We start from the raw sequence: 23,215 nt of genomic DNA, 5'->3' as shown, positions 1-23,215 counted from the left end.
GAGCCCTGCAGTCCATCTCCTGTAAGGTTACCACCAGGTGTGACCCTGGTGCAGCCTGCTCCACCTGAGAGTCGTTTCAGTTCGGTGGACGAGGAGACATAAAACAAAGGCTTTGTGACCGGGATCCGGGAACGTGGTTCCTCCAGCTCGCTGAATGAAACCTGAGCATTTGGAGGACAGCTCAGGGGATTGTGGGTCACCGTCTGCCTGACTTGGACTCAGTTTACAGCTCCCGAGTCCAGAGGAGGGCCAGAGAGGGGGACCGGAGGGTGTGTTCCAACTATAGAGGGACCACACTCCTCAGCCTCCCCAGTAAGGTCTATTCAGGGGTACTGGAGAGGAGGATCTGCTGGATAGTCTAACCTCAGATCCATGAGGAGCAATGCGGTTTTTGTCCTGGCCGTGGAACTGTGGACCAGCTCTACACCCTCGGCGGGGTCCTTGAGGGTGCATCGGAGTTTGCCCAACCAGTCCACATGTGTTTTGTGGATTTGGAGAAGGCATTCGACCGTGTCCCTCGGGGAGTCCTGTGGGGGGTGCTCCGGGAGTATGGGGTGTCGGACCCCCTGATACGGGGTGTCCGCTCCGTATATGACCGGTGCCAGAGCTTGGTCCGCGTTGCCGGCAATAAGTCGGACCTATTTCCAGTGCGGGTTGGACTCCGTCAGGGCTGCCCCTCTGTTCGTAACTTTTATGGACAGAATTTCTAGGTGCAGCCAGGGCGTTGAGGGGGTTCGGTTTGGTGACCTCAGGATTGGATCGCTGCTTTTTGCAGACGACGTGATCCTGTTGGCTTCATCAGGCCGTGCCCTCCAGCTCTCACTGGATCGGTTCGCAGCCGCAGCGGCCGGGATGAGAATCAGCACCTCCAAATCCGAGGCCATGGTTCTCAGCCGGAAAAGGGTGGAGTGTACCCTCCGGGTCGGGGAGGAGATCCTGCCCCAAGTGGAGGAGTTCAAGTACCTCGGGGTCTTGTTCACGAGTGAGGGAAGGATGGAGCGAGAGATCGACAGACGGATCGGTGCAGCGTCTGCAGTGATGCGGACTCTGCACAGATCCGTCATGGTGAAGAGAGAGCTGAGCCCAAAGGTGAAGCTCTCGATTTACCGGTCGATCTTCGTTCTCCTACCCTCACCTATGGTCACGAGCTTTGGATAGTGACCGAAAGAACAAGGTCGCAGGTACAAGCGGCTGAAATGAGCTTCCTCCGTAGGGGGGCGGGGCTCTACCTTAGAGATAGGGTGAGAAGCTCAGTTTTAAAAGCCTGGGTGACCATGGATCAGCCTGTTACCCCTCAGATGGACCCCAGTGACATCATCTCCCAACCAGATGTGAGGATAGTGTGTTTGTGAAGCAAGACACCCCCACACTCTTACATATCATTATTGTTATTGTATATTACTGAAGTATTGTTACTAACATTAAAGCCTTTTACTCTGGACTTACTATTGTTAGTCTTCATGGTATGGGTTTGGGGTAAAATGTTGTACTCGAGATATCGACATGCAGGCAATATACATTGACGGTGTATTACCGACATCCGCCACAGCAGGGAGTGTGCTGCGTGGTGAGCACGTCTGACAGCACTGATAGCAGCAACCTACGGGCACGCATAGAGATGCTAGAATGTGGCGCAGGAGGACACCGGCGCATGTAAATATGTTGTCTGTATGTATTTTACAATAAATTCATTCCAAAACACACTGAGTCATTCTTCAAGTGTGCAACACAGAGTCCAGGAGTCCATCTCCTGTAAGGTCAACACCAGGTGTGACCCTGGTGCAGCCCGCTCCACCTGAGAGTAGATTCAGTACGGTGGATGAGGAGAGACAAGACAGGTGAGAAGATTTGGAGGAAGACAATGAAAATGAAAGGAGTGACAGGAACCTGTGCACTGATGTGCTGAAGAGGATGTTGGTGATGGACCCTGTGATGAGGATTATACCGGAGATGGTCATCTCTACTTTCATTATGCCGACTGATAAACCCCACCAAAACTACTGCAGATCATCCAAATCAAAGACGCCAGAGTCTTCAGCAGAAGACCCTGAATGCATGACAAAGGCTTCCATCGACGAGGACCAAGGCACTAATGGTGAGAAACAGTCACTTCTACTCCTGAATGACAGCTGAGCATTTGGAGGATGGTGGGAGTTCTAATGACCTTTTCGTTTGCAGAGACCAAAAGGAAACCGGGAATAAATTTATTCCTGCTAGAAGCAGCTCAAGAGGATTCTCAGTCCGTTCTGGAATCATCAGGCAGCAGCAGTTCTGACTGGGGATGGGAGACCTGCTGTTTAAATTAGTTTTTATATATTTTTTTTACCTGTTGAAACAACACAAGATTAGAAAAAATAATAATTGATAGTCCCATTCTTTGTGGAATGTTTATTTCCATGGTTTCTCAAGAGTTTGTAAAAAATAAAAGACTTCTAGTCAAATCTGTCCCCTACCTTGTTAAAACTTTGTTAATAATTAGTGTGAGTAATCATTAAACATGATCAGTGTATTTACATATATGAATATCATTAATGATATTAATGATATACAAGTGGAGGAGTTCAAGTACCTCGGGGTCTTGTTCACGAGTGAGGGAAGGATGGAGCGGGAGATTGACAGACGGATCGGTGCAGCGGATCGGTGCACACAGAATGCACATGATTTGGTATTAAATTAGTTTTGACAACAACGATAGACCACTATGCGCCTATAGAGTCTGACCCCGGTAGCATCATCCAGTAAACTAGCTAGACATTTACGGTAATAAACATTTGATATATTGTATGTTTAACATTAGTAGCTAATTTTACAGAATGCACATGATTTGGTATTAAATTAGTTTTGACAACAACGCTAGACCACTATGCGCCTATAGAGTCTGACCCCGGTAGCATCATCCAGTAAACTAGCTAGACATTTACGGTAATAAACATTTGATATATTGTATGTTTAACATTAGTAGCTAATTTTACAGAATGCACATGATTTGATATTAAATTAGTTTTGACAACAACGCTAGACCACTATGCGCCTATAGAGTCTGACCCCGGTAGCATCATCCAGTAAACTAGCTAGACATTTACGGTAATAAACATTTGATATATTGTATGTTTAACATTAGCAGCTAATTTTACAGAATGCACATGATTTGGTATTAAATTAGTTTTAACAACAACGCTAGACCACTATGCGCCTATAGAGTCTGACCCCGGTAGCATCATCCAGTAAACTAGCTAGACATTTACGGTAATAAACATTTGATATATTGTATGTTTAACATTAGCAGCTAATTTTACAGAATGCACATGATTTGGTATTAAATTAGTTTTAACAACAATGCTAGACCACTATGCGCCTATAGAGTCTGACCCCGGTAGCATCATGCAGTAAATTAGCTAGACATTTACGGTAATAAACATTTGATATATTGTATGTTTAACATTAGTAGCTAATTTTACAGAATGCACATGATTTGGTCTTAAATTAGTTTTGACAACAACGCTAGACCACTATGCGCCTATAGAGTCTGACCCCAGCAGCATCATCCAGTAAACTAGCTAGACATTTACGGTAATAAACATTTGATATATTGTATGTTTAACATTAGTAGCTAATTTTACAGAATGCACATGATTTGGTCTTAAATTAGTTTTGACAACAACGCTAGACCACTATGCGCCTATAGAGTCTGACCCCGGTAGCATCATCCAGTAAACTAGCTAGACATTTACGGTAATAAACATTTGATATATTGTATGTTTAACATTAGTAGCTAATTTTACAGAATGCACATGATTTGGTATTAAATTAGTTTTGACAACAACGATAGACCACTATGCGCCTATAGAGTCTGACCCCGCTAGCATCATCCAGTAAACTAGCTAGACATTTGTCAGAGTTATTGTTTTATTTTCATTGTCTCATTGTAGAGTTTTTAAGATGGAGGAAGCCACGGGGGTTTCTCTAGGAAAAATTCCTTTTGTCTCTAGTTTCATCGAAGGGGGTAGGGATCTACGTAAATACCTGGGAAACACCTACGTTCACCGTGTTAATAAAAGGGCTGAGGGGTCTCTTGGTCGCAGCCGCTGGGCGAGCAAGGTCCTCCTTACCGGCAAAGTATCGAAGCTTGTCTGCCCGATTCATTTTGTGTGCGTTTAATTATTTCTTACACAGTGTGTCAGGGAAAAACCCCGACATAAGTTGGTCCTTCGAAGTGCCGGCGCTCAATATAACCGACGTCTTCGAGCCGCGGTGAGGAAGCTGAACGTGCACGCGCTCCGACGGAGCGAATCTAACGTCCAGTGGAGCAACTTCTTCACTGGCCAGCCTTCCTCTTCCGGTTCGCCGATGGGTGGTTTGACGAGGCCGAACAGCGATCCTGCGCACATTTTAAAGAAGGTAAGACAAACTTGTGTTAAAGTACTGCGGTTGCTTTAACCCGCGCTGGTCGCGCGAATTAGGTTACGCGCGTGCGGGTTCACGTGTATGAGATTTCGCCGTGCTGGGCGCGCATGAATGGTTGCGCGCGTGCGGGTTCACGCGTATGGGTTTCCCGAAGGAATCATTATGACAATGTTTACCTTAAAAATAAGTGAAGATCTTTAGAACTAGTCTGGCCAGAGGGAGATAACGGAAATGATTTTGTGAATCAGATGGTAAGATGTGAAACTCTTCATCACTAACATGCTGAACATCCTTCCTGTCTCTACTCTTCATCACTAACATGCTGAACATCCTTCCTGTCTCTACTCTTCATCACTCTAACATGCTGAACATCCTTCCTGTCTCTACTCTTCATCACTAACATGCTGAACATCCTTCCTGTCTCTACTCTTCATCACTAACATGCTGAACATCCTTCCTGTCTCTACTCTTCATCACTAACATGCTGAACATCCTTCCTGTCTCTACTCTTCATCACTCTAACATGCTGAACATCCTTCCTGTCTCTACTCTTCATCACTAACATGCTGAACATCCTTCCTGTCTCTACTCTTCATCACTAACATGCTGAACATCCTTCCTGTCTCTACTCTTCATCACTCTAACATGCTGAACATCCTTCCTGTCTCTACTCTTCATCACTCTAACATGCTGAACATCCTTCCTGTCTCTACTCTTCATCACTCTAACATGCTGAACATCCTTCCTGTCTCTACTCTTCATCACTCTAACATGCTGAACATCCTTCCTGTCTCTACTCTTCATCACTAACATGCTGAACATCCTTCCTGTCTCTACTCTTCATCACTCTAACATGCTGGACATCCTTCCTGTCTCTACTCTTCATCACTAACATGCTGAACATCCTTCCTGTCTCTACTCTTCATCACTCTAACATGCTGAACATCCTTCCTGTCTCTACTCTTCATCACTCTAACACGCTGAACATCCTTCCTGTCTCTACTCTTCATCACTAACATGCTGGACATCCTTCCTGTCTCTACTCTTCATCACTCTAACATGCTGGACATCCTTCCTGTCTCTACTCTTCATCACTAACATGCTGAACATCCTTCCTGTCTCTACTCTTCATCACTCTAACATGCTGAACATCCTTCCTGTCTCTACTCTTCATCACTCTAACATGCTGAACATCCTTCCTGTCTCTATTCTTCATCACTCTAACATGCTGAACATCCTTCCTGTCTCTACTCTTCATCACTAACATGCTGAACATCCTTCCTGTCTCTACTCTTCATCACTCTAACATGCTGAACATCCTTCCTGTTTCTACTCTTCATCACTCTAACATGCTGAACATCCTTCCTGTCTCTACTCTTCATCACTCTAACATGCTGGACATCCTTCCTGTCTCTACTCTTCATCACTAACATGCTGAACATCCTTCCTGTCTCTATTCTTCATCACTCTAACATGCTGAACATCCTTCCTGTCTCTACTCTTCATCACTCTAACATGCTGAACATCCTTCCTGTCTCTACTCTTCATCACTCTAACATGCTGAACATCCTTCCTGTCTCTACTCTTCATCACTCTAACATGCTGAACATCCTTCCTGTCTCTACTCTTCATCACTCTAACATGCTGAACATCCTTCCTGTCTCTACTCTTCATCACTAACATGCTGAACATCCTTCCTGTCTCTATTCTTCATCACTCTAACATGCTGAACATCCTTCCTGTCTCTACTCTTCATCACTAACATGCTGAACATCCTTCCTGTCTCTACTCTTCATCACTCTAACATGCTGAACATCCTTCCTGTCTCTACTCTTCATCACTCTAACATGCTGAACATCCTTCCTGTCTCTACTCTTCATCACTCTAACATGCTGAACATCCTTCCTGTCTCTACTCTTCATCACTCTAACATGCTGAACATCCTTCCTGTCTCTACTCTTCATCACTCTAACATGCTGAACATCCTTCCTGTCTCTACTCTTCATCACTCTAACATGCTGAACATCCTTCCTGTCTCTACTCTTCATCACTCTAACATGCTGAACATCCTTCCTGTCTCTGTCTCTCTGTCTGGTCAGCCTGTACTGATCATTCTCTCCCTCTTTACAATCTTGTTGATTATTGCCCAAGATAAAAAAAAAATATCTTCAAGAAACGTTTGCTTCAAGGAATTTAAATGAAATTAAGTTTTCGGAGTTTGTATTCTAAATTTTTACGCCAATAGTTTCACTTTTACAGCAAATGAATATCAGCTTCAAATATTGGTTATTGGCCTCCTTGACTGCTGTCGGTATGGACACCAGTTCTTTCACGGGCGTGATCATTGTTAGACATGGTGATTCTTTATCACAAGAAAGGATGTCAGATCTCAACCTTTAATGGTGAGACTTCCAAAACGCTCACTGGACATTGTGTTTAAATGCGGATTGTGGATTGGGTTGGAGCGCTAGCATTGCTTTAGGAGCATAATGGTCTGTTCAAGCTTGTCCTGCAGGATTGGACGCGTTGCTCCTGTATGACCAGACGATACCCTATGGTTGGCCAGTCTCTGTAGGGTATCACTGTTCTCATGGAGCATGTCTGGTGATGTCCCTGTGCCCTCTGGTCGCTGTCAGATTGAGCCAGAAAGTTGAAAAGATTGTGTTCTTGTTGAAAACCCATTTAACAGGGTGGTTTTCTGTATCGTTATGACACAATCCTGAGTATCTCCAATGTACGGTGGCCATTTTAGGACATTTCACATTCTGCTTGTCTGTGATGGTCATCATACAGTTGGGGTTAGAATAATGTATCATTTCCAAAGTCAAATTAACAGGTACACATGTGCCTTGTCTGTTCAGGTCTTGTCCTTGAATAGTTAATGATCAAAAAAATGGACTTGAGATTATAGTAGCTCTGCTTGCATATAACCTGGCAGTGCTGAATCAATTCTGAAGCCGACAGGAAAATAACCATACAGCCGTATTACCCTCTGTGAGCTACTCTTAAGTGTCCCTATAACACTCATTTGCTTCTCCATACTACAAATTCCTGTCAGCCCTCCTTGAAATTATTGACACAAAGGCCCAGTTACAGGATCAGCAAACACAAAGAGCTTCACCGTTGTGAAAGATTTTACTGTCCAATCCGAGCCAGGGGGGAGATAAAGGTCGTGCTAGTGTTACAGAAGCAGCCATGTTGTGTCCAGCCAGTCTGCAACAAACGGATGCTGGAATTGTTTGGTGGTGAAATAAGAGGCTTCTTCTCCACTGGATATTGTGTGCAGTTTCATAAGCAAATATTTGACATTAAATTGTATCAAAAGCTTTACATTTGCTTAGCAGTCTTAATAAGTTAAGGAAAAACCTGGATGTGTGAGATGTATGACATTGGTTTTCTTTATATCCCATCAGGTCCATTAAAACCATGAATCTCTGCTCCAAATGTTTTGCGGGTAAGTCTCTGTCTCATCCACCAGCCTGTCCAAATGTGACAGGTTTACAGCATCCCGGTCCTCTGTCAGGTTCAGATGGACTTCTGGACTTCTTTAAATGATCATAATTGATCATTGAAAATAAATCTTATTTCAGTTATGTTTTGTCACATCATTAATGCCAAATATTTCCCGGTTCTCTTAAAGTGATCCCTGACAGTTTCGACAAATCAGTTCAAAAGTACAAGAATTTACCTTTTACTATGTAAATACATAGACAAAAATATGTAATAATTTCTTATAAGATATAAAATCCATTCTGTTTGGGGGTCGCCAATGTTGTTTTCTTTGCTAGGCATTCTGGGTGTGATGTCAAATAGTTGCAGCACCCAGCTCACTGCTATTGATTAGCATGGCAGTGATCTGTTAGCAGCGATCAGCTCCTCCGTTCAGCCTTCAGAGTCTGAACCACAGCGTCAGCAAAGACATGAGGACAGTGAGGAAGAAGCCAGAGATCAAAATGGAGATGAAAATCGACGGGAGAACTCTAGATTTTACATAGTTCTTGTAATTTTATATCTCACTATTTCAACAAGCCAGATATCGCTTTGGGCTTCGTCTTGGAAATTTTGAAAACATTTTATAGTTACATTTCGCTGATCACTTAATAATGAAAACAATTGTTATCCTTAAAACCTTAACTTGGCAAATGACATTAAAAGCATGGGAGAATATTGGCAGCTAGTTGGTGGATTTGGTTGACAAGTTTCTGTCTTGTTCACAGCCAGGCGATCAGTTGGTATTGATGGTGTTGAATTGCTTCGATGTGTTCACCCCGTGGAACAGCAGTGCTTGAGGTGTGGTTGACATGCATTCACTGCCTTGAGTGGTTGACCAGTAAAATCTGCATGTATTTGTTAATGGAAAGGCCTGCATTTTTGTATGCTTATGACATAGTACAGTACATCTCTGATGTTACTGATCACACATAAATAGGAAACAGTTCCACCTGTTTCATTTGAAGCTTCTGTTTGGCATCTAGAGCTACTCTCACAGAGACTGCTAGGTGTGCCAACTGATTCCAGTCAGGAATGCTAACAATGCGAAAAGGTAATGCTAGGAACGTTGCAGAAAACTCAAATTTCATAATTATATTTTCACCATTGAGCAGAAAATAGTGAGTTCGACCAGGCATGGACAAACTATGGCCCAGGGGCCATATGTGGCCCATTAAGTTTTTTAATCCGGCCTGGCGAATTTGAAGAAATTATATTGATAAACCTTGTTAATGTTTTATTTTCCCTGCATTTCTCACGTTTTCCTACTAGATGGTGCACTGTATATACATTGACCTTTATTGAGGTGTGGCATATTACACCGCACTTGTGCTTTACTCTTTGACCCCGCTGCCCTTCTGTAAAGATGAGCGGACCTAAGAAAAGGAAAGTGGACAGAGAATGTTGTGTTTAATAAGTGGACACCTGATCGAGATAAATCCCTATCATGTTATTAATTACCAAACACACCGGTAATGAAATCAGGCTTGACACCAGTTACTTTTCCCTAGCGGCCACACGGACCGTCTTGGCCCTCTGCCATCGTGTTCTCCCCCCGACTTCCTGTTTCGAGGCCTTTATTGACAAAGTTCAAGCTTCGCCCCTTGACTAGTGACATCATAATAACATTGCTGTCCACCAGATGGGGCTGTTCCTTCCAATAACAGTTAAGAGCGGATGGAAATATTAAATTATTCTATCAACACCTAAATATTTTTTTCACAGATCAACTGCTGTCCACCTGATATGCCGATAGGCTATTAAAGAATACAATGGCTACAATAGCCCCAAAGCATGCTAACAATGCTAGCGAGCAGTCAACGAAAAAAGAGCGGGAGGCTACTGCTCAGAGGTTGGCAGTTGACATCAACAAAGCCAGCCACAGATCCAGGTTAACATACCAACACCTCAGATCCATCCTGAGTATCTCCACAACCAAACTCACTCCAGACTTTGATGCGCTGGCTAAAAAGCGAGACCAACAAAACTATTCCCACTAAAACTGAAAAAATGCATTTCAAAAATAATTAGTTCAATAAGCCGTACATCTTGCTTATAATTTCTGTTAAGTGGTGCACATAAATGGTGCACAGGTGCACATACCTTCTCAAAAATAAAAAATGCACACCAGATCAAATATAACGTGCTCTGTTCCGCCCTGCATTATTTTTGGGGGTTCATGCACTGGTGGCAGACTATGCAGTGTTGATGCTCCAATCACAATTTTGTTGCTGTTCTGAGACGATGACAATAAATCTTGAATCTTGAATCACCGCTTACGAAACGAACCAGGGTTCAATTGAAAACAAGCTGATCAATCAGAGATTGCAGACCCTCGCCTCCAAGTGCCCTATCTCGCAATGTTAAAGAATCCTTTGTCTGTTTGTCTGTCCGAGCGCATAACTCAAAAACTAGTAACCCAATCGACTTCAATTTTTTACACAAGCAAGGTTCTGTCCGTGGCTCGGTCCTCCCCGAGAATGGCGTTGATCTGGATCTGGATCCAGATCTGGATCTGGATCCAGATTCTAGAATTATTTTTACATCAGGAATTGTGCCTGTGCTGTAAACTGCCACTTTAAGAGGGAGGGACACGAATGGCATGATGGGAAAAAGAGTCCAGAAGGTGTCTTGTAGTACGTTCCGGAGCAGCAAGCTAGAGCAGGTTTGGCCCCTCTGATCCGGAAGCCCTGTTTACTGTCTCACACGATCCAATAGTCTTTTGGAGGCGGGGTCTGCAGTCTCTGTCTTTCTAGTTATATTATGGTTTATGCTTGGCTGTGCATTTTTTCCCAGGGTTGTCAGGTCTGGATCAGTCTCAACTGAAGGCCCATTGGTAAAGATGCACAGTACTGTCATTTTAAAGGCAGAGTATTCTAAAAGAATCTGGCACACAAGCAGCTGTGGACTGACACCAGTAATGATGTCAATGACGTACTGGAAGGTACTTGAATGTAATTACCACTTTTAGTCTCGCTATGTCACATAAATGACCAGCTCTGATTGGGGAGCACGGTGGCGGAGTGGTTCGTGCTGTCACCTCACAACAAGAAGGTACCAGGTTTGAATCATGTCCGTGCTGAGTTTGTATGTTCATGGGTTTCCTCCGAGTTCTCCCGTTTCCTCCCACCACCAAAAACATGCGTTTTATGTAAATTGCCCATAGTGTATCAGTGTGTGTGTGGGTGGTTGTCTGTCTGAGCGTGGCCCCACGTTGCGCTGGCGACACATTCAGGGTGTACCCAGCCTACTCCCGTGACCCGCAAAGCAGAAGAAAACGAGTGAATGCCAGAAACATGCAATTCTGTAAAACTATAAAGTCCTAAGTTTGAAATGACAGTAGCATTGATTTGGAGGCATACTGCCCAGCCATGGTAGAGACCTAGAGATTAGAGGCATGCATTCCAACAATTAATACTGTTTAATATAAACATGAAATGTTTCCAACTATTCTAGCAGGATGGGTTGAGGGAGCACTGCAGCCCTGTCGGTGAGTATGGCAGAAAGGCCTGGCCTCAGTTCAGCCTCACAGATGGCGCGAATGCTCGGAATAGACTCGATGCACACGAGTATAGAGGCTGAGCGCAAGTGGGTTAGTCTGCATGTGGAGGAAAAGCTCAAATCTGGGTTGCCCTCCCTTGCGTCCCCTGGAGGGTATAAAACAGTGGATCAATACCAACCAGTGTCCTACAGAGAGGTTCCAAGTGCAGCACAATAGTCTGAGGCGATCGGGTCTTTTACCAAATCATTTTTCAGCTGGCAAAGTTGAGGGAATATTTAAAAATTAATCACTTGGGTGCATTTATTATTTGAAAATCTTGACGGAGGTGAAATCAAGTCATGACAATTTAAAGGTACCCAAGCAGACAAAAAAAGAGTCCAAATGCAAAGATGTGTATATATGTATTTCTTTTTGGCACAACTATGAGGGTAAGTTGCAACCAGGACGTTTAGGCCATATGGAGTGACTTGAATGATTGATCTGAACGGTTTCATTTGATGAATCGGATCATTACTTAAGCTCTTATTCAAAATTTGCCTAATGCATGTGTGCAAGTTAAGTTGGTTCCATACTAAGTGTTCCATGTGTTTGTATTGAGTACCTATATCATGTGATTGGGTTCATGGACACCTCTGCACTACACAGAACGTTTGTTTTGAGTTTCTGTGTTTGTTCTCTTCGTGTATCTCTCCATTTCCTGTCCTGAACACGCATTTCTTCCTACTTCATTATTTTCTGTCATTGACCACAGACATCCAGAAGAAGCAGCCAGGGGAGGACTGCACCTCCACGCCAATCCAGATCACTGGGAGTAGCCAATCGCCAGTTTTCAGTAGCGAGACGAGCAGTAGCCTAGCGCCACCCTCGAGCTCCGAGCAGCCGTTAACCGAAGAGCCTTCGCCCATCTTTCCCAACGCAAGGGAAGGTAAGGTTGTCCAACCGGCGACCTCCACGTCAAGAAAAAAGAAACATGTTGAAGATTGGAAGGATGTTCTTTGTCTTTAAATGTAGTGGTGAAGTACAGAGGGGGATAGAGAGCCAGGTGCCAAAGTACCGACAGCACAGTCTCTAAAACGTTCAACAATGCCATCAAGGAACCATGGGTGCATTGCAGAATTCATGAAGTAATTTCATACTGCAATACTCCGATGGTTGGTGAGCAGCCACAACAAATAGAATCACCATACACAAGGTACACATGGTTCAACTGGCACTCAATGCCCGAGTGAAATCAGCTGCTGGTTCAGACTGGAAAGCCCGGTTTGTTGCTAGAGCAGGGGTGGGCAAACTTTTTGACGTGCGGGCCACATTGGGTTTGAAATTTTGACAGAGGGGCCGGGCCAGGAGAATTTGGATGAGTGTTTAGATATACTAAAGCGCTGCGTGTCGTGTGCAAACCTCATAGCACAGTAAACACACACAGATAAATGTACAACCCGATTTACTAACAGTGTGTACGAAGAACTGCGTCTTTCAAATGTGCAAAATAGCCCTAATCCAGGTAGTACGTTTGTCTCAATGAATATGCAAGATGCAGCATTTACACATATTTTGGCACAACGGTGTGAGGAGAAATGTAAATAGATTAAAATAGCAATGACATTGTGATCTGTCAAACCTGGTGATTGCATCTGTTTTTAATAAATTTTACTTGAACACGTAAATAAAGCAACATTTATTGAAAAAAGATGATCACTTTCAACATTCAAAACATATCAAAACACGAAATACTAAATCTCAATCATTTCTGCTGCACTCATTGTTGTTCCACTGCTGTGCATAAATGCGCACTTCATTAGAAGAACGGGATTTATTGATCATGACGCTGGACGTCTGCTCACACACGTAGGTCGAGCCAAACAACAGCATATTCTGTGCCGTCCTCCGGAGGTTTGGAAACGTTGCTTCGTTAAGTGAGACATAAAAGTCATTCAGGTTAAGAGACTTGAACTTATCCTGCAGATCCTGCGGTGCGGTTTCAAGGTCTTGTGACGGGACGGGACACCAGCTGAAGTGATGCGTCAATTTTCTTTAAATCAGAGAAGCGACGGCAGGACTCTGTGCAGGAGCCACCCGCAACGGCTTCTTGGCATATCAGACATGCAGCCGTAGATCGGATTTCGGTGAAAAGAAATCTTGTTGTGCGCTCTTTATTAAACACTCGGCCCTCACCGTCTACTTTGCTTTTCTTCGGTCCGCTCATTTCTACAGACGGGGTCAGAGAGTAATGGGGAAAAAGAAACTAATGCAGAGTAATTCGCTACACTCCACCGCGGTTGTCAGTGCGCCATCTGCTGGTGAAACACGGGTATTGCAGGGACAAAATGAAAGTTATGATTTTGAATTTTTTGGTAATTGGACAAGTTCGGCGGGCCGTATTGAAAAGCATAACGGGCCGTATACGGCCCGCGGGCCGTGGTTTGCCCATGTCTGTGCTAGAGTGTGGGCTCGTAGTCTGTTTGACTTCTACAACTGTTGCTTTATACAAGCAGCTGCCAGGCTTCTCTACATGGGCAGGGGAAGTCAGTCATCGAACAAGCATCTAGAGAGTTATCTCATGATGCTTTCAGTCTAATGGCGTCCTCACTGGTGGATTGCAATGATTGTTTGGCTCCTGAGTCATTGTTTCTACAGCGAAAAAGGACAAGCCTCAAGTTCCATTCAGTAAAAGTCTAAGACTCCTGATGTATGTGAAGTCACCCATTTTGGCTGAGCGGTTTAACTTGGAAGTTGTCTTCCATGTTCATTGAGACTCATCTTTACAAATCCTGTCTTGCATCTCTTTATTCTCCACCTGCAGGCGTGTCGTCCACAGAAACGGCCCAAGGCACACTCTGCACCCCCACAAAACGCCCCCGAGAATCGGGTACGCTCGTTCTCCTGTTCCGGCCCGTAGCTCTATATCCTGCCCCACTTGAAGCGCTAACTTTCAACCCTGCTGATTATTTTCAGCATCGGGCTCTGAGAGCGAGGAAACGCCAGAGAAACGGCCACGAACGGACGACAAGGAGGGCGGCGGCGAGGAGGCCCGCGGGCTGCCGAAGCAGAAGAACCGCCGGCGCTGCTACCGCTGCCAAACCAAGTTAGAGCTGGTGCAGCAGGAACTGGGCTCCTGCCGCTGTGGTGAGGCTTTGTCATCGTCAAATACGGCACTGACCTCCATCTTCACGAGACCGCTGCAGTTCTTTTCTTCAGCATAATTCACTTTTGGCTTTGTTCATTGCTTAATCTTCAACTTGAATATGAAACGTATCGCAAAAGGTTCTGCGAGACCGGTAAGAAAATGTTTTCCATGCTGTGTTTGGCCAGGTGATGGCCAAACGGTTTCTCTGTAGGAAGTGGGAATCCATCAAACCATTTTCTGTTTCCACCCAGGCTACGTGTTCTGCATGCTTCACCGTCTGCCCGAGCAGCACGACTGTCTGTTCGACCATCTGGGCCGTGGTCGCGAGGAGGCCATCCTCAAGATGGTGAAGCTGGACCGCAAGGTGGGCCGCTCGTGCCAGCGCATCGGAGAGGAGTGCTCCTGATTGGCCAGCCATCCTGATAGAGATGAGGCACTTACAAAGAGGAAGAGGTTGTGGAAGGAGAGCTTGAGGAATGACAAATGGGGTGATGGGGGGGGGGGGGGGTGGTGGAAGTAGAGGAAGAGGAGAGGAAGCCTGATCGTAACATCCTTCATCTGACCTGACAATTCTGGACCTGAGCTCGACGTCGCCCTGATAATGTCCTGTTCGGACTCGCTTCTGCTCGAGGCTGATCGGGGGCCCAGAGAGGGGCCGCTAGTTGTTGTGCGGGGGCCGCGTTCAGTATCAGCATGTTCACACACACAGCCTTAACCCAACCTCCAGTCGTCAGAGGGACACCACGAAGATGAACCCAGCTAATCGTACGTCACGCACAGCTCTGCTGTTCCTCGCCACGGGTCCCTCCCCTGCGCTCGTCTTCTCTTCAGTACAGGAAGTCCTGGAAGAGAAACTGTTGTAGTATTTGGTAGGATTGTCCTCCAACAAGGGTTTTTTTTTGTTTTGGACGTTTTCCCAGTTCTTGGTCACGGGTGAGGTTTCTGTCTATCCCACGACCACTCCTCAGGTCATCATCGCGGGGTTGGAGTATCAAACCTAGAACCCCGCCTCCTCCTGTTTTTCCTTCACCAACATTTAGGTCCCTGTGCAGCATCGCCAACGGCGTTTTACCCATGCACGGTGCTTGCAGCAGTGTTCGTACACGTGTGGTCAGGTGAGGCACTCCAAGGATGCTGATGGTTTTTTTGTTTTGTTGGTGGTTAGTTCTGTTTCTACTGCTCTACCATCGTTTCATAGTGAACAATCCAGCCAATCCTTGCCTCTGCTCACATGGGTTGTTGACCAAAAAGAAACTAGGGAAGTAAGTAGTACACTAATGGCAAGAGTCACTTGGATGAATCCTCTGTAGCAGATCCTCTTCTCCTTCTTTCCCTCCCCTTTTTTCAATATACCGAGTAGTACTGTTTTGCATTAAGGGGAATACAACTGAATATTTGCTTCCAAATGAAGAGTTGTTCTCCAAAATGCCATGTATTTATGCTAAAAACTGACCCCGAGTTCATCACTAGTTGTAGACGAACAATAAAGAATGCTAAACTGAATTCAGAAATTACATTCTACCCTGAAAACTGTTCCGTAACTTATTTCTGATTTTGTACTTCCTGGGTGGGATTAGATTGAATTTTCACGTCGGGGATGTCCACATGATTTTGGCTCCACTCATTTCTCCCAGTGAGCTTTCACTAAATTAAAGGGAGGAGGGTTCATCCTGCCCTAAATAGTGATATCACATTGATGCACAGGACAACGAAAAGTTGGTTTAAACCTCTCCAGGTAACCGGCCTGGTTACCATGGAGACCAGGATTACAGCCACTCGGTGGTTTAGTGAGCTCAACTCGCCGATCAACCGTGATTTCGCTTGTTCCCTTTTTGTTCATTGACCTTTTTAAAATCATAAGGGTGATTGTACCCAAACGTCTCCTGCCTGGCCTCTTGTGTGTTTCTGCTTGGCTGGTTCTAATTCTGATATTTGTTTTGGAGTGCTAATCAGAAATGGAAGAAACAATTCCTTCTGTACCTTTTTAGAGAAAGAAAAAATATTTAATCTTATCAGTTTGAGTTACTTACACCCTAGCATAGAGTTGCATATCTTTAGTTAGATGTATAAAGATAAGCGAGAACAATATTCTGCCCTATTTTCTCTAATTATTTTGTGTTCCATTTTCTGCTGAGGAAAATAAAACTGGATTTGAGGATGTGTGTTAGTCTGTTTCCTTTGCCCCCGTTATCCTGGTGTTCGGTGTGAATGAGCCGTGAACAGAAAACGGTTTAATCCAGCTCATTGTTACCAGCTTCAACGTCGAGCAGATTTTAAGTTTGTATCGATATTTTGGTTGCAGCGGTTTTGGGTTAAAGTTAATTCCATTTTGAGATTACTGATAATACATTAATGTACTGCATTGGAATAATTAAGTATGAGTTCACTGACTGTTTGAGGAGGATACTTATGGGATTGAAGGCTCTTTGGAAGGTGTGGAATGAGCGGTCATGGTTGAGGGATCCGTCTGGACTCTGGAGAGAGGTAAGACTATGGTCTAACAATAACGATGCCGAGTAATACAAACCCCACTGATACGCTCGAAGTCGGGTGCTAATAATGAGCTAATTAGTCAATTAAACGCAAAGTTTGAATAGGCATCATCACCACGGAGGTTTGGATTGCCGTTAACAGTGGCGTTATTCGTGGGTGAAAAGTGAGTAAATGTCTTTGATGGTGTGAATGGGTAGGAATTACCACCCCAGTGAATGCTCGCTTAGATGTTAAAGCTTTGATCTTTGATCTTTGAACTTGTTATGTAATGAATCCATCTTCAATGGTCACCAGACATCAAAGCATAAGAGAGAAATCTATAAATTGCACGCCAGAGCCTGGATGCAGGAGTGGCACGATGAATCAATACGTGGACAGCGATGGTTTGTATTTCTACAAGGATAAAGAAACTCGCCAGATTCTAACTGTCATACAGAGAGATGATGAGAACAGCTATGACAATGAGGTAGGCCTTGTTCATTTTGATGCTCACATTCTTTAAGGTCCCATAAAAACTCACTTTTCCCATGTTTCTGCACTATTCTGGTGATTTTGGGTCATTATCAACCCCAAAACAGCTGATGGTTATCTGGATGATTGACAGGATGTTTATCCAGTCAATCATTTGAAGTTTGTGTAGTCAGTAATCAACTACTAAAATATGTCTGGAAGAAATTATTGTGACGTTTAGTTTTTTTTCAGCTTATTGTTTGTTTTGAGCAGAAGAAAATTGTATTAATACCTTTTTGTGTATGAAAAACCATAATTCGGCAAAAAATGAATAAATATGTCCAAAAGAAAACACCAAATGCCATGTACACAAGAAATAACTAATAATTATAATTAACTTGTGGAAAAAGGGTAGAATAATATACCTTTAATATTCAGTGTTATTCAGTACAGATTATTAATACATTTCCAAAGTGATTGATTCCCTTCTATTGACCTGCAGGTTATTATCCTGGAAGAGCTTATGTGGCGAAACTTTGACGAATTTAATATTGTCAAGTTTTACGGCTGCGCTCCTCATGCACCGCTGCTGACACTGGTATTCGAGACACTAGACTTTAACCTCGAAGACTTTGTCAAGATGGTCGTAGTGACCCTGATTCACATCAGAGACATCTTCCAACAGGTATGGCAAAGTGACAAAGATACGTCACATTTAAACCACGAAAAGTAGAACTAACGCTAGCATTTCTTCTTCAGATTGCCGTGACATTGTCTATGCTGAAGAAGGTCGGGGTGAGCTATGACGTATCACCCAAAAATATCTTTGTGGTAGATCCATTTGCCAAACCTGTCAGAGTCAAGCTGGCAGACTTCAGTTCGGCTCAGCTGTATTGGGAGAAAGAGAACAGTCCAGAGACGTAAGTCTGTCTTAGTTTCCGTCTGACCGGCTCTCAAAGCCAGATTGTTGCCTATCTGCTTCTTTTATACGAGTCTCACCCCCCCCCCCCCCCCCTTGTCTGTATCGTAGCGCCAGCTCCATCAGCTGCAGGTTTTCACTCTGATCTATTTGGCTATTTCTTAGCGATGCAAGCCAGTAAATTTTACTTTTACTGTTACTGTCGGAGCAAAAAAAAATCTCTATTAATTTTTCATTTCATATCATTTACATGTTTGATTTTTTTCTCTGCATCAAATTCTGATGTTTCCAACAATTTTCATATTCCATCAGTTTTTAATGTCTCATATTAGCTTAGACCCTTTCAGCTGCATTTCTTCACAGATGGGTTTTCTAGTTATAATACATGGATTTAATCAACCTTGGTGTGGGGGGGGACGTCACCATGGATGATCTGGACTAAGCGATGGGGAGGCCTTGGTGCTTTTGATGTTTTCATGCGCTAATGGGGGGGCGGGGGGAGGTTTGTCGTGGAGATTTGTGCTCTGTTCAGGGAACCGAGTTGATCTTTAAAATTTTTCTTCCATATGTAGGTGTCCAGAAAGAAGAATGCTGTCTGTGGACAAAGTTGTGAAATTCTTACTTGACAATTGTCAAGAATATCGACTGTGGGTAAGTCATCCACTGTTTATCTCCTACAGACTCTCAATCTTGTGCCCCCCCATATATATTTTACATCAAAATAAGGTTAATAAGTTAACTTTTTAATGGCGTACTACAGTATAAACAGGAAGTTAAGCCACTTTTCAAGCCGTAACATCCTGTTTATACTGTAGTACAAAGACAAACAGTGAATCTCTTCTATGCTTCCATGCCTGTAAGGCAAAGCAAACTCTTCACACATGCAGCAGTGGCTGGTCACTCCTTCAGGGCCTCGCTGAAACATTCCTGCAATTATCTGTTTTTTAACTGTAGGAATCTCTTGAAATAAGTGGTAAACTTTATTGTGTAGAATAGATGTTGGTTTTGCCAATTTAACAGGCAGTTGATAAATGTAAAGTTAAATATCCAGGTTAACAGTCGTTAGGAATGCAATCGCATTCCTAATTCTGGCAAACCTTTACACCGGATGTCCAGAGTAAAAGGCTTTAATGTTAGCTTTGGGGGTGACAAATGGAGATAATGTCATATTTACTGGTTTTGTGCTTCTTCTTCACACATATAAAGTCCAATTAATATAAGATGTTTGCTGCAATAACAATTCTGACTGATGATCCTTGCTTCCTGAACTAGATGGATTCCAAAGGAAACGATCCCAAGGTTGACCAGTTGGTCGGGTTTCTGTTGACCTTAACAGATCCGACTAACAATTTGACGCTTTTTGAATCCTTCGCAAGTTCAGAGCTTGATTATGAAGGCCCATGGTTTCATGAGTACCTTTACAAGTTCCCGCACCACGCAAATAACACCTTAAAATATGAGATGATGTACCAGCTGGGAAGCGGCTCCTTCGCAGAAGTACGGAAATGCATGGATGGTGATACTGGAGAGTCTGTGGCGGTGAAACGACCCCTGGATCATTCCAATTGTGACATGGAGGTAGGTGGACGCTTGTTGAGTTTACTGCTGTCATTTTGTTAGTTTAGTCAAACTACTGATTTTATAATTAGAAGTGTATAAACAGATCCCCTTTAGGTTAATGTCAGTCACTGACACAATAATAGTTTGCATTGCATGTGTGTGTATTGAGAACGCTAACGGTAATAGTACACGCATTAACATGAACAGGGTAATAGTACATGCATTAACACTAACACAATAATAGTACATGCATTAACACTAACACAATAATAGTACATGCATTAATACTAACATGTAATAGTACATGCAGTAACACTAGCACGGTAATAGAACAAGCATTAGCAACGATGTATGTTTGCATTAGCAGCACAATAATAGAGTCACAGATTAATTGTCTGTCAGGAACTAAGCACATCTAATTTTCATGTTTTTCCAAGGTTGATATTTTGGAAGAGTTGATGGCTGTGAAGGCGGACCAGCGGAACATTGTGAAATATTATGGCTGGCTCAACTTCACGATTGGAAAGGCACCGGTGTTAGAGGTGCTGGACAAGAACCTCGGGGTCTTTATGTCTGAAAATAGAAAGCCAATGGCTCCCAGTGACGTCAGAGCCATAATTGAACAGGTAAGTTCCATACGATGGAGAGCAGCAACCTCACACTGACGGTTCTAACCTGAAAGAAACTCAAACACATTCCTCCCTGTGGTCTGCAGATGGCCGAAGCATTGTGGGTACTCGAGGAACAGAGAATAATCCACACGAACATCAAGCCAGATAAGATCATGCTGGTAGACCGAGAGAGACCCTTCCGTGTCAAGCTGATAGACTTTGGCTTGGCAATGCGCGAGTCTGAAGGAGAGCATGGCATGACGATTCAAACTCGTTGTTTCAGGTAAAGTCTATTCAATTATGATTAAAATACTGTGTAAATGGGTAGATTCCAGATTTATCACAAAGAAACAGGTGTGGACCTCCTGTCCATACATGCTTGTTATTTAACTTTGGATTTGTACCTTTTCAATATTTATGCGTGACGTACACATTGCTTTTTTTTCTACATTTAGGGCTCCAGAAGTGTTTATCGGCATTAAACCTACAGTGGCCGTTGATATGTGGTCCCTGGGCTGTGTGATGGCCTGCATGCTCTTGGGTGAACCGCTGTTTCGTGGGAGCTCAGATAGAGCCGTGGTAAGTTATCTGTAGGTAATCAGCCTTCTTGTTTGTTGTTCAGTCAGGTCAGCTTTCTGAAGAGTCCCGGTCCAGCACCGGACGGGCTTGTCCCTACTTAATTATAGCTGCTGGAAACAAAAGCTTTATCGAGCTGCTAAGATCACACCACATTTCAGTGTCTTGAAATATTGCTTTTTCTGACTTTGTGAAAGTCCTCAACTTCACTTCTAATAAATACCAATCTGAAATGATGTGGGGAAAGGGCAGTTCAGTGGACGGAACTGGAAATGCTGTAAAAATGACGGATCTGTATTTTATCTCCAGGTTGCACAAATGGTTAAGTTACTGGGAACTCCACGTTCCTGGTTTCTTAACAGGGGGATTCATGCACAGGAATATTTCAAGATTGAAGACAACATGCAGGAACATAAGGTACGCCTTCAAATGTCTCAACTCCAATGAACATAACGTGCAAAACATTTTCTGACTGTCATGTAAACACAAACACTTTCCTTCAGAAAGCATTTCCTCCTAAAGTTCTTCATCTTCTTCTTCTTCTTCAGATGCTTGAGGAGGATCCCAGGCCAGGTCTTTATCCCACAGGTCAGGAGCTGAATTGTCTGGATGATCTGAATAAAGTAAGGGATAAAAGTTCCTTGTTTTTTTAAATGATGAACGATGATGTTCTTATGGATCATAAGAATGAGTGACTGATGGTGGCTTTAACCGTTTCTTCCTGAACTAGGTGAACCTGGAGGAAGACAGTGAAAACGAAAGGAGTGACAGGAACCTGTGCACTGATGTGCTGAAGAGGATGTTGGTGATGGACCCTGTGATGAGAATTATACCAGAGATGGTCATTTCTACTTTCATCATGCCGACTCTTCAGCAGAAGACCCTGCATGAAGAAGACCCTGCATGCATCACAAAGGCTTCCATCGACGAGGACCAAGGCACTAATGGTGAGAAACAGTCACTTCTACTCCTGAATGACAGCTGAGCATTTGGAGGATGGTGGGAGTTCTAATGTGCTTTTCGTTTGCAGAGACCCAGGGAACATCCATGGAGGAGAAGAGTTTCAGAATGGGGGAAGTTTTAAAAGCCTGTGTGACCATGGATCAGCCTGTTACCCCTCAGATGGACCCCAGTCACATCATCTCCCAACGAGAGTCCAGCAGTCCATCTCCTGTAAGGTCAACAGCAGGTGTGACCCTGGTGCAGCCCGCTCCACCTGAGAGTAGATTCAGTTCGGTGGACGAGGAGAGACAAGACAGGTGAGAAGATTTTCTCTGGTTATGGCAACCATCATCATCACCTTTGAGTGAGGTTTATCAGGTTCTTTCAGATGATAACAGGAATACTTTTCTATCTGTGTTTAGTTTGCAAACCGTCAAACACAAGATGCCAGAATGTTCAGGCATCACAAAGGCTTCCATCCACGAGGACCAAGTCACTAATGGTGAGAAACAGTCACTTCTACTCCTGAATGACAGCTTAGCATTTGGAGGATGGTGGGAGTTCTAATGACCTTTTTGTTTGCAGAGACCCAGGGAACATCCATGGAGGAGGATAAGAAGAAGAAGAAGAAGAAGAAGAAGAAGTGGAAGAAGATGTTCTCACATTTCTTCCGCAGAATGAAGAGCATATTAATACCCTGTGTGACCATGGAGCAGCCTGTTTCTCCTCAGATGGACCCCAGTGACATCTCCCAACGAGAGCCCTGCAGTCCATCTCCTGTAAGGTTACCACCAGGTGTGACCCTGGTGCAGCCTGCTCCACCTGAGAGTCGTTTCAGTTCGGTGGACGAGGAGACATAAAACAAAGGCTTTGTGACCGGGATCCGGGAACGTGGTTCCTCCAGCTCGCTGAATGAAACCTGAGCATTTGGAGGACAGCACAGGGGATTGTGGGTCACCGTCTGCCTGACTTGGACTCAGTTTACAGCTCCCGAGTCCAGAGGAGGGCCAGAGAGGGGGACCGGAGGGTGTGTTCCAACTATAGAGGGACCACACTCCTCAGCCTCCCCAGTAAGGTCTATTCAGGGGTACTGGAGAGGAGGATCTGCTGGATAGTCTAACCTCAGATCCATGAGGAGCAATGCG

General features: G+C 44.0%; 1 protein-coding gene across 1 annotated transcript; it reads left to right on the top strand.

Moving 5' to 3' along the window:
• The first annotated feature begins 852 nt into the window (after positions 1-852).
• On the top strand, positions 853-14,961 carry LOC137913725 (AN1-type zinc finger protein 3-like). Its single transcript, XM_068757358.1, has 8 exons — positions 853-982; positions 1,769-1,838; positions 7,818-7,858; positions 12,147-12,320; positions 13,835-13,837; positions 14,196-14,261; positions 14,348-14,518; positions 14,771-14,961. Exons 1-8 carry the CDS (start codon positions 853-855, stop codon positions 14,923-14,925), a joined length of 810 nt encoding a protein of 269 aa, XP_068613459.1. The 3' UTR covers positions 14,926-14,961.
• The last annotated feature ends 8,254 nt before the right edge of the window (positions 14,962-23,215 follow it).

Source organism: Brachionichthys hirsutus, unplaced genomic scaffold (assembly GCF_040956055.1).
Source record: "Brachionichthys hirsutus isolate HB-005 unplaced genomic scaffold, CSIRO-AGI_Bhir_v1 contig_389, whole genome shotgun sequence".
Classification (NCBI taxonomy): domain Eukaryota; kingdom Metazoa; phylum Chordata; class Actinopteri; order Lophiiformes; family Brachionichthyidae; genus Brachionichthys; species Brachionichthys hirsutus.
This window is presented reverse-complemented; position numbering and strand designations above follow the sequence as displayed.